The following is an 11,024-nucleotide window of genomic DNA, read 5'->3' on the forward strand; positions in this document are numbered from 1 at the left end:
CTCCCAAACTGTGCCCAACTCAGTGGTGGAGATCGCCGCTGCTCAGGGCAGATCGCCCCCTCAAGGCTCAGCTCCTTCAGAAGCCTTGCCCGCCCAATAACGCAAGAAACTCATCCTAAGGAAGCCAAAGAGGAAAGCTCCTCAGGTGGTCCATGAGGATGAAGAAGAGGACGATGAGGCAACTGAGGATGGCCTCATCACCAAAAGGAGAAGGGTGGCACCTTCTTCACCACCTGCTCCACCTCCTCTTCCAACACCAACACCGCCTTCTCCGCCAGCTCCAACTCCAACACCGCCTCCTCCCCCAGCTCCAACACCGCCAGTCCAAGCAGTACCTTTGGCGGCTGCATTTCCGGCGGTTGAGGCCACTGAGCCCAACTTCATGGAGAACCCTCCGAGCGCTTCCACGCCATTTGTATCTGCTGGAGAGGGTCCTCCTTCAACAGCCTCAATCACGGAAGCTGCACCAGGCGGGGATGAGGGTGGTCACAACTCGCCGATAATTATCACTGAATCCCCTACATCACCACCACGCCAAGAAGCCCAACCTTTGCCAATCCAAGAGGGCGGTGGTGAGAGCCAGCACCAGGCTCCCTCAGCACCTCCACCACCAGCGGTCGCAAGCCTTCCCCTTGCGGTTAAAGGGATCTGGGGACCCTTCACAGCCAAACTCAGAATGATGGCAGAGGACCTCCCCTCCATCATATCAAAAGCTGTGGAGAGCTCCAGCCAAAAGCTTCAGGATGACATCTCCGTGCTCCAAGAGGAGAATCGCCTAATCAGGATCGAGGCGGAGAAGTTGTCCTGCAACCTTATGATGACTGAAATCGAGCATTCTCGGGTGGAGGACGCCATGAGCACCGAGCTGAGGGTGGCGCGCAAGGAGGCCACCGATCTACGCCAGAAGGTGCACCTCCTAGCTCAAGAGAAAATTGAGCTAGAGAGCAAATTGGTTCCCTACCGTCTCAAGGTGGCTGACCTGGAGGCATCGATCAAAGCAGATGAAACTAAGGTAGAGAGCCTTGAGAAGAGGTCGGTAGATCGGGAGGTCCTCTTGGGAAGAGTTGAAAAAGAGAGGGATGACGCCGTGGCTGAGCTCGCCGAAGCCAGAAAGGAGAATGAGAAGATCGCAGCAGAGTTGGCCCAGGCGCAGGCGGAAAACAAGAAGGTTGCTGAAGACCTCCTTCAAGCTCGTGAGACAACTGAAAATCTAAAGAAACGAGCTGATGAGTTAGAACAACAGACCGAGGGGCTGAAAAAGCAAACTGAAGAGCTCGAGCTGAGCTCCGCCCAGATCCTCGCTGCTGGGTTTGACGCTGCCCTGGAGCAATTTGCCTGCCAGTACCCTGATCTGGACCTCTCCATGGTGTCGCTAAGCAACGAAGTGGTGGATGGGAAGATCGTTCCTTCTGAAGATTAGTTGCTTCCCTCCATCACTTATTCCTCTGTTCTTTTCCTGCACAACTTTACTTGTAATAATTTTTCCCTTTTTGGTACATGTATTTTGAACTGATACCACTGTGTTATGAAGTTTTCTGCTTCTTTATATAATCTCCCTGTTAGCTTTATTTCTTCTTGTACAAAACGCTTAAACGAAATTGACTTAGCAACTCTGCGAGCGCAACTGTTTACTAACTGCTTCGAACCATCAACTTTCGAATGATAGCATTCTAACAACTTGTGAACTTTAAGGTAATGAACCTCAGCGCGAAGCCACTTTCCAAACAACGAGTTTCATCCCAACTAATAGTTTAAGACGTAGCTCACCTGATCTGCCCTATCAAACGGGCCTTAACTCTTGTCATCGCTTGAATTTCTTCTGATCGCCAAAGAGTGTTGGCGATTCCAGCTTCCTCTTGCCTTCATAAGTTGGCCATTGTTCCCTCATCTGGGGGTAGAGGCGCCTTTCGGATCCTTCTTTACCTTCCCTGACTTTCAGAACAGTAAGTCGGATAGCTAAGTGTTCTCTTCGAACCTACCTTAGCTATCCTTTAAACTTCTTCCACCCTCCACACCGTACCTGAACTCGTTCGAGACGAGAAGGTCTTTAACTCGCCTGAGCTCGCTCATCGGCGAGAAGGTCTTTAACTCGCCTGAACTCGCTCATCGGCGAGAAGGTCTTTAACTCGCCTGAACTCGCTCATCGGCGAGAAGGTCTTTAACTCGTGCCTCTACATTGCCCCAGGGGCTACATCTTCTCTCCCCAGGAAACACTGAGGACTTTTTACTGGTGCCTCTACATTGCTCCAGAGGTTACATCTTCTCTCCCCTGGAAGCACTGAGGACTTTTTACTCTTTCTCGCCTGCACTCGCTCGATGGCGAGGAGGTCTTTATCTCTTTCTCGCCTCAGGACGCGCGAGGGCGTTGAGGTCTTTTAAACAATGTCGGTGCCTCCGATCGCCGAAAGACGATGAGGACTTTTAACTTTAACTGATGCCGCCAATCGCCGAAAAACGATGGGGACTTAGAAACTTTTAGAAAGCATGCAACATAACTTCAAAACTCGCCTTAAATCACGTTCGAGTGACAAGGTTTCTTCTTCAAAACTTCCGCAATAACGACAAGCATGCAATCTAAAACACTTTAAACTTCGAAAACTCTTCTTTATTGGGTGGCCTCATTAAAAACCCTCTTTAGGGAAAAAAGAGTGCCCCCTTCAAATCGTTTTAACAGAAAGCTTGCAAACTCTTCGTGTTTGTTTTTACTTACAAGGCTTTTAACTGTAATATAACTTGAGGTGCGTGGCGTTCCAAGTGCGAGGAATCGCCCCTCCTTCTAACGTTTCTAAGCGGTAGGCGCCGTTCCCGAGTGCCTCGGTTATCCTGAACGGTCCCGTCCACTTAGGCGACAACTTGTTCTCCATCTCGTACTGGTGGGCCTTCCTCATCACCAGGTCGCCTTCTTTAAACTGCCTTGGCATCACCTTCGAGTTATACCTTCGTTCAATCCTTCTTTTCACTGCCTCAGCCTTCACTCTCGCCTCCTCCCTGACCTCATCCAGCAAATCCAGATTCAGCCTTCTTTCCTCATTCGAGTCTTCTGCTACAAAGTTCTGGAATCTCGGTGAGCTCTCTTGGATTTCCACTGGAATCATTGCGTCGCATCCATAGACCAGGCTAAACGGGGTCTCATGGGTTCCTGACTGCTCGGTGGTGTGGTACGCCCAAATTATACGGGGTACCTCCTCAGCCCAACTTCCTTTGGCTTTCTCTAGCCTTCTCTTCAAACCTCTCAGCAATACTCGATTGGCTGACTCCACTTGGCCATTCGTCTGAGGGTGCTCGACGGATGCAAATACTTGTTGAATTCCCACCCCTTCACACAGCTTCTTCAACAGGTGACTTGCAAACTGAGTCCTGTTATCTGACACCAGACGCTTGGGCACACCGAATCGGCACACGATGTTCTTCCACACAAAGCTCTCGATCTTGTGTGCGGTGATCTGTGCCACTGGTTCCGCTTCAATCCACTTGGTAAAATATTCAATTGCCACCACCAAGTACTTCATTTGCCTAATCGCCAATGGGAAAGGTCCCAGAATGTCGATCCCCCACGTATGAAACGGCCAAGGGCTGTAAATCGACTTCAATTCCTCGGGAGGCGCTTTGTGCCAATCGGCGTGCTGTTGGCATTGCTTGCAACATTGTGCGTACTTCTTGCAGTCCTCCCTCATTGTTGGCCAATAGTAACCTGCACGGAGGGTTCTTGCGGCCAGAGCCCGACCCCCGACGTGGCTTCCGCAAATCCCTTCATGGAGCTCGGCCATGATTCTTGTACATTTCTCTCCGTGCACACATTCTAGGAGTGGGTGTGTGAACCCAAACCTATACAACTCACCATCAATCATCGTGAACTTGCTGGAGTTCTTCTTTATCTTCCTGGCCTTCGTCGGATCCAGCGGGAGAAGACCATCCGCCAGGCATCGCTTGTACTGTGTTACCCAGGTGTCTGGCTCATGGGTAGTGCAGACCTGCGCCACGTTGACCTTCTCCTCCCGACACACTCTTATTCTCGGCGATCTCAAGGTCTCCTGAGTTAAAGACCTGTGACTCCTCGCCGCTTTCTCCGTCGACTTGCTTATCTGAAGAAACAGGTGATCTGCCACAAATGCCCAAGGCGTCTTCAGAGTTTCTTGGATCACCGTCCTCTGCCTACCCCCCTTGCCTGAACTGGCGAGCTTAGCTAGCAAGTCAGCTCGGGCATTCTGCTCTCTGGGCACATGGACCACTTCGAAGGAGACAAAGGAACTCTTCAACTCCCGCACATACTCCAGGTAAGCCGCCATTTGTGGATCCTTGGCCTGGAACTCGCCTGTTACTTGTCCCGTGACCAACAACGAGTCACTCTTAGCCATTAACACCCTAGCTCCCATCTCCTTGGCCAGCAAGATTCCGGCGATCAGCGCCTCATATTCTGCTTGATTGTTGCTGGCTTTGAAGGCAAACCTCAGGGACTGCTCAATCAGCACGCCGTTGGGCCCTTCCAAGATGACTCCAGCACCGCTACCCTGCTGGTTCGACGATCCGTCCACCGAAAGCACCCAACGAAAATCATCCCCCTCAACTCGTGTTGCTTCTGACGAGAGCTCGACCACGAAGTCTGCGAAAATCTGCCCCTTGATCGGACCTCGGGGCTCATACTTGATATCGAACTCCGACAGCTCCACCGCCCACTTCACCATCCTCCCAGCTACATCGAGCTTCTTCAGAACCTTCTGGATGGGCAAGTCGGTCATCACCAGTATTGTAAAACTGTGGAAATAGTGGCGTAACCTTCTCGCCGAAAAAACCACTGCCAGTGCAGCTTTCTCCAAGGCCTGATATCTCACTTCCGGGCCCTGCAGCACCTTGCTGATGAAATAAATAGGCTTTTGGGCCTGATCTTGGTCTTGGGCGAGCACCGCACTCACTGCCCTCTCAGTCACAGCAAAATACAACCTGAGAGGGGTCCCCACCAGCGGTTTGCACAAAACCGGCGGGCTCGCCAGGTATTTTTTAAGCTTGACGAAGGCCTCTTCACACTCCTTCGTCCAGGCAAACTTGTTGTTTCGCCTTAAACACTGAAAATACGGATGGCCTTTCTCTCCGCTGGCTGACACGAAACGAGACAGGGCGGCCATCCGACCTGTAAGTTGCTGCACTTCCTTCACGGTAGCCGGGCTCCTCATCGCCAAAATGGCAGCACACTTATCAGGATTGGCTTCTATTCCTCTTTCAGTCAAGAGAAATCCCAAGAACTTCCCCGCCTCCACGCCGAAGATGCACTTCTCTGGATTCAGCTTTAACCTGAACTTGGCGATCGTGGTGAACAACTCCTCCAGGTCCGCAACGTGCTTGCTCTTCTCCGGCGAGGTCACGACCATGTCATCTACGTACGCTTGCACATTCCTTCCCAGCATTGGTGCAAGTACTCGATCCATCAACCTCTGGTACGTGGCCCCCGCGTTCTTCAGCCCAAAAGGCATCACCTTGTAGCAGTAGCACGATCTCTCGGTCATGAAGGCAGTCTTCTCTTCATCCATGGGATGCATCTTTATCTGGTTGTACCCCGAGAAGGCATCCAGGAAACTCAGCAACAAACACCCTGCAGCACTGTCAACCAGGGCGTCTATGCTTGGCAAAGGATACGAATCCTTTGGGAAAGCCTTGTTCAGATCAGTGAAATCGGCGCACATGCGCCATTTTCCATTGCTCTTCTTCACCAGCACGACATTGGCTAGCCACTCAGGGTACTGGACCTCCCTGATATGGCCTGCAGCGAGGAGCTTCTGGGTTTCATCCCTGATCGCCTGCCTTCTCTCCTCGTTGAATTTCCTTCTTCTCTGTCGCACTGGTTTGACCTAGTTGTCCATTGCTAGATGATGGCACAGGAAGTCGGGGTCAATTCCCGGCATGTCTGAAGCAGACCATGCGAAAGCATCCAGATGCCGCTCTATCACCTTGGCAATCTGGTCTTGGAGCTCAGCCTCCAAGGATCTTCCCAACTTGAAGACCTTTCCCCCGATCTCCCTTTCGAGCCATTCCTCGACGGGTTTGGGTCTAGCTTCCCTAGCGATCACCGCCCTGGCGATTCCCAGCTCCCTCGCTTCCTCTGGGCGGTTCCTCGCCTCTTCTTCCCGCTCGGCATTCTCTCCCTCAGCCTCAGCATCATGGCGACGTCTCCTCCGGCGGCCACCTCCATCGCCGCACCAACAACCCGCCACTCTGTTGGCTTGGGCCTCACACCGGGAGGCGGCGTCGTCGTGATGTATCTCACTGACCTCTTGTTTTTCAGGCTATTATCAAAGCACTTCTTCGCTTCTTTCTGGTCAGATTTGATGGTGATCACCACCCCTTCCATCGATGGCAACTTCACGTTCATGTGCCTGGTCGAAGGCACAACTCCTATTCTGTTGAGCGTTGGCCTTCCCAACAGAATGTTATAGGCCGAGGGAGCGTTCACGACGAGGTACTTGATTTTCTCCGTTCTTGAGCCCGCCCCGTCCGTGAAGGTAGTTCTTAACTCTATATACCCCCTGACCTCCACCTGATCGCCAACGAAACTATACAAACACCCCCCATAGGGCCTCAACTGGTCAAGGGGCAACTGCAACTGTGTGAAAGTCGGCCAGAACATTACATCTGCCGAGCTTCCTTGGTCCACCAGAACTCTGTGGACCTTCCTTCCCGCCGTAACAAGCGAGATGACTATCGGATCGTTGTCATGAGGCACAACGTCTCTGAGATCTTCCCTTGTGAACGTGATGTACACGTCTGGTGAGTGGTCCTCGAACATGTCCACCGTCATCACAGACCTCGCATACTTCTTCCTCTGTGACGCGGTGCATCCACCACCCGAGAAACCTCCTGCAATGGTGTGGATCTCTCCGTGGGTAGGCATCTCGTGCTGCTGAGCCTCTCCACCTGCTGGTTGGGAGCTCGACGCGCCCCCCGTCCTTCTGTCCAGCAAGTAATCATTTAGGAACCCGCTCTTGACCAGGTCGTCGAGCTGGTATCCTAAAGCCAAACATGAGTCCACGGTGTGGCCAAAGCCCTGGTGAAATTCGCACCAGGCGTCTGGCTTTGGTCCCAACACCTTGTCACCAACCTTCTCGGGCGCCTTCAGCCTGGCTGATATATTGGGAATGGCGATCAGGTCTGCCAACCCCATGACAAACTTATGCTTCGGCGGGCGATTGTACTCCCGACGTGCCGGTTGAGGGCGCCCTGGGCCCCTGCCCTTGTTCTTCCTTGGATCATAAGGATGGCGAGTCCTCTGCTCCCTTTTGGCCGCCGCTGTCTCCAGAACCCTCTGTGGCTGGATCCTGGTCTGGGCACGTGGCCTAGCGGGGGCCACGCTTCCCCTCTTCTCGGCGACCTCACTTTCATCGGCGATGTGGGCCACCGCAAGTCGCCTAACCTCAGCAAACGTGGCGAGGTGAGCCCTGATCAACGCCTCGCAGAAGGGTCCCGGCAGCACGCCCTTCTTAAATGCGTAGACCAACATCTCTTCGTCCTTGGCCGGCGAGCGGACTATCTGCGCCCCAAAACGATTCAAGTAGTCCCTGAGGGACTCTCCCTGGTACTGCCTTATGTCGAACAGATCATAAGACACCCTAGGCGGCGCCTTGTTCACTATGTACTGCTCGACGAAGGTCTTTGAAAACTGCTGGAAATTGGTTATGTGGCCTGTAGGCAGGCTCACAAACCATTCCAGCGCCGTCCCCTGGAGTGTGCTCACAAACATCTTGCAATACACAGCATCCGATCCTCCTGACAGCATCATCTGCGTGTGGAACGTGGTGAGATGTGCCTCAGGATCCTCCACGCCGGTAAACACAGCCTTCACGGGTACCACACTCGCAGGGATAGGCGTGTCTGTAATCGCCTGGGTGAAAGGCATGGGGAAAACGCGAGGCGGCGTTGACGGCGCGACCTCTTCAGCGACTGGGCGCCCTCACTGCTCCTGAAGGGCTTGGCGCAATTCCTCAGTCACTCTGCTCAGCTTTTCATTCCTGGCCTGAGAGGCGACCAGGTCCTCATGCATCTTTGCCTGCTCTATGCGCGAGGCTTCCACATTCGCCTGCAACGCACGCATGATTTCCACCATCTGTGCCATAGTCATGGCGCCTTCAGCAGCAACTGGCGCAACCGGACTTGAACGGTTGCTTCTCATCTTTCTCATGAAAACTTGACAGATCACAAAGAGCGACGAACAACACCTTCTTCAGCGACGATCGATTCAGCGATCAATCGGTCAGAGCTTCGCAAAACTCCAGAGAACTTCAAGAACACAACCTCAACAGCAAACCTTCACAGAAACTCACGACTCCACCACAAACCACCGCTTCTTCCACGAAAATCCGAACGAGCGGCGAAACTTAGATCTCACCGATTAAAACTTGCGTAAGCAGCGAAAAACCTCACCTCACCGAACAAAAACTCAAACGAACGGTGGAAAACACGAAACTACCGAACAAAGCTTAGATGAACGGCGGAAAATGGTTGCACCAGCGCACAACCACACAGAAACTGCAGAAACCTCCAAGAACTCACGCTGTGGATGGGAACAGGTTTTACACGGTCCCACGGTGGGCGCCTGATGATCCTGCCTGTTGACCGGGACGCAAGAACCTTGCCTTGTCAAATTGGATCGACTTCTGCGCCGTGTTAGCCTCCATCCTTCACCGCGATTCACCTCAAGAACCTGCAAAAGACAGAATGGCGCCGCTGCGGCCGATCACGCTCCGACGCCCAAGTCAGCGACTGAACCACCAAATACTAAGAGAAAACTCAAGAACTCTAAGGAACCGTGCAAAATTCTCTCAGCGTACTCAAGACTCGCAAGCGTAAAGAAGTAATCTAAACGTGCGTACCTCAGAAGTTCTTTAGAATCTCTTATATACCTGTGCACTTTCTCTCTCCTGACAGTTACACATCTGGACACGTGGCTCGCATCCAGCTGTACACGTGTCACCATCTGGAGCATCCTTGACTTGGGCGCCACTTCTTACTCTTCAAGCTTTTGGCTAAGTTACTTATGCATGACACAACTCAGTGCATAGCTGCCTTGGAGCGTGATCTCTTCTGAGTGGCGAGTTCGGGTGCCTTCGTACACACCTTCCCTGTGGTCTCGCCGGCCGCCTTCATGATCTGCTTTACTTGCTTCACCGTGTATGTTCAGGTAAGCTGTCTCCCGACCTCATCCTCTGGCTAGCTAGGAAATGACTATCTGACTTCATCTACGGCGATGTCCTTGTTTCGGCGATCTCTAACCACCACGTGGTCGTGGGTTCGCATCTGGCGACTTCATCTCAAACCCGGTGACCGCCGGTTTAGGTATGCTAGAGACTGGAGCACGCCAACTTAAAAACTGGCGACCACACGAGCCCCCCGATTTCCTTCCCTTCTGCCAGCTATGGGCCTTGCTCAACACGTCTACATAATAGCTCGATGCCACGTCATCACTTCCGACTACCAGGACGGTACAAGGTCATAGAGAGGTTCCTCGTGTATATGATGGGTTGGCAATTGACTCCTAGGGAGAGTAATCATGTAATGTTGAATGCATAAGACCTCATCCTAATGTACTACATTATGACAAAAATCGAGATAAATTTGGTCTTTGTAATGAAAGATTATAAGCTCAAGTGCAAGAGACTTGTGGACTACCGATTCTTGGATGTAGTTCTTGTCTCCAAATTATTGAAATACTTTGATGTTAAGCTGAAGGTTGAGTTAAAAGAAACCATAAATTTTGCTAGTGAAGTAGATTGTGTTACCCAACTCGAAATGGGTTTTCACAAGGTAAATGATATCTAGATCAACAAGGATGAAGAGCCTACTGTCGATGTTGATAACACTACTTAGGGTGCGACTGACATTCCATGATCAAGTACTGGTGGTGAAGATGTTCACGGGTCAGAAATAAATGATATGGTCACATATGTTCCACCTGTTGACAAAGATGAGCGACTTTATACTTTTGAACGATTAATTATATACAAATTGGACTCAATCTCTACAAGTCAAAGGGAACACTATGAGCTGATAGAGGTAAGATTTCAACATCTAGACAACCAGATGTAGGTTGTTTAGAAGCAATTGGCTGAGCTCTATCATCGAGATTCTTGATCTTTGGTTTATAATTCCTTTGACTGTTTTCTGAACAATTTATTTTTAGTTTTGATTTTGTGTTGCTCTTATGAACATTGAACTATGTTCATTGTTGTTTAACTAGGATTTTTATAACTGCTTTCATTTTATCCATGATACTATTTGATGGACTAGTATATCCATTCAAGCAATGTTTATGCTTGCATCTCTGCTTTGTCTCTATTTGTTTACATGAAATAAAAATGCAGATTAGCCACATTCCATGTCCTTGGGATCAATCCTCCATCCTTGACGTATCCCTCAATTCCTCTATGGTGTCCAACTCAAACAATCTACCCTCTGCTGATTCTTGTTCCTCGAAATATCCCACTTTTTTAAATTGTATTTTGATCTCAATAGGTAACACCACATCCGTTCCATAAACCAAACTGAAAGGCATTTCTTTGGTTGTTGATTGGACCGTCATGTGATATGACCTAACTATCTTTGGTAATACTTCTACCCACTGTGCTTTTGCTTTTCCCACCTTTTTCTTTAAGCCTTGCAAAATTATCTTATTTACTGCCTCCACCTGCCCATTTGTCTGTGGATGCTCTACAGATGAAAATTTGGCGAATCCCCAACTCTTGGCACATATCATGAATCCTTTTTCTTGCGAACTACGTCGCGTTGTCTGACATTATCTTCCTTGGAACTCCAAACCTGCATATTATAGATTTCGAAAGAAACTTCAAAATCTTTTCAACTGTTATTGTAGTTACAGGCTCTAATTCCACCCAGTTCGTAAAATATTCCACTGTCTCTACAATAAACTTGAATTGTCTGATTGAAATCGGGAAAGACTAAGAATGTTTATTCCCCACCTAAAAAAGGGCCACAATGTCATCATTGAATATAAGCACTTTGTCGTGTATTAATTTGATTGGCAT

The 11,024-nt window shown here is 50.4% G+C and overlaps 2 protein-coding genes across 2 annotated transcripts; one reads left to right on the plus strand and one right to left on the minus strand.

Annotated features, from left to right (window-relative positions):
* The first annotated feature begins 382 nt into the window (after positions 1–382).
* On the plus strand, positions 383–1,696 carry LOC137815569 (filament-like plant protein 1). The gene is made up of 2 exons (XM_068618683.1): positions 383–1,341; positions 1,693–1,696. Exons 1-2 carry the CDS (start codon positions 383–385, stop codon positions 1,694–1,696), a joined length of 963 nt encoding a protein of 320 aa, XP_068474784.1.
* An 8,673-nt stretch (positions 1,697–10,369) lies between these two features.
* On the minus strand, positions 10,370–10,735 carry LOC137815570 (uncharacterized). Its single transcript, XM_068618686.1, has one exon. The coding sequence runs from the start codon at positions 10,733–10,735 to the stop codon at positions 10,370–10,372; it is 366 nt and encodes a 121-aa protein (XP_068474787.1).
* Positions 10,736–11,024: the final 289 nt, after the last annotated feature.

This window comes from Phaseolus vulgaris, chromosome 1 (genome assembly GCF_000499845.2).
Source record: "Phaseolus vulgaris cultivar G19833 chromosome 1, P. vulgaris v2.0, whole genome shotgun sequence".
Taxonomy (NCBI): Eukaryota; Viridiplantae; Streptophyta; class Magnoliopsida; order Fabales; family Fabaceae; genus Phaseolus; species Phaseolus vulgaris.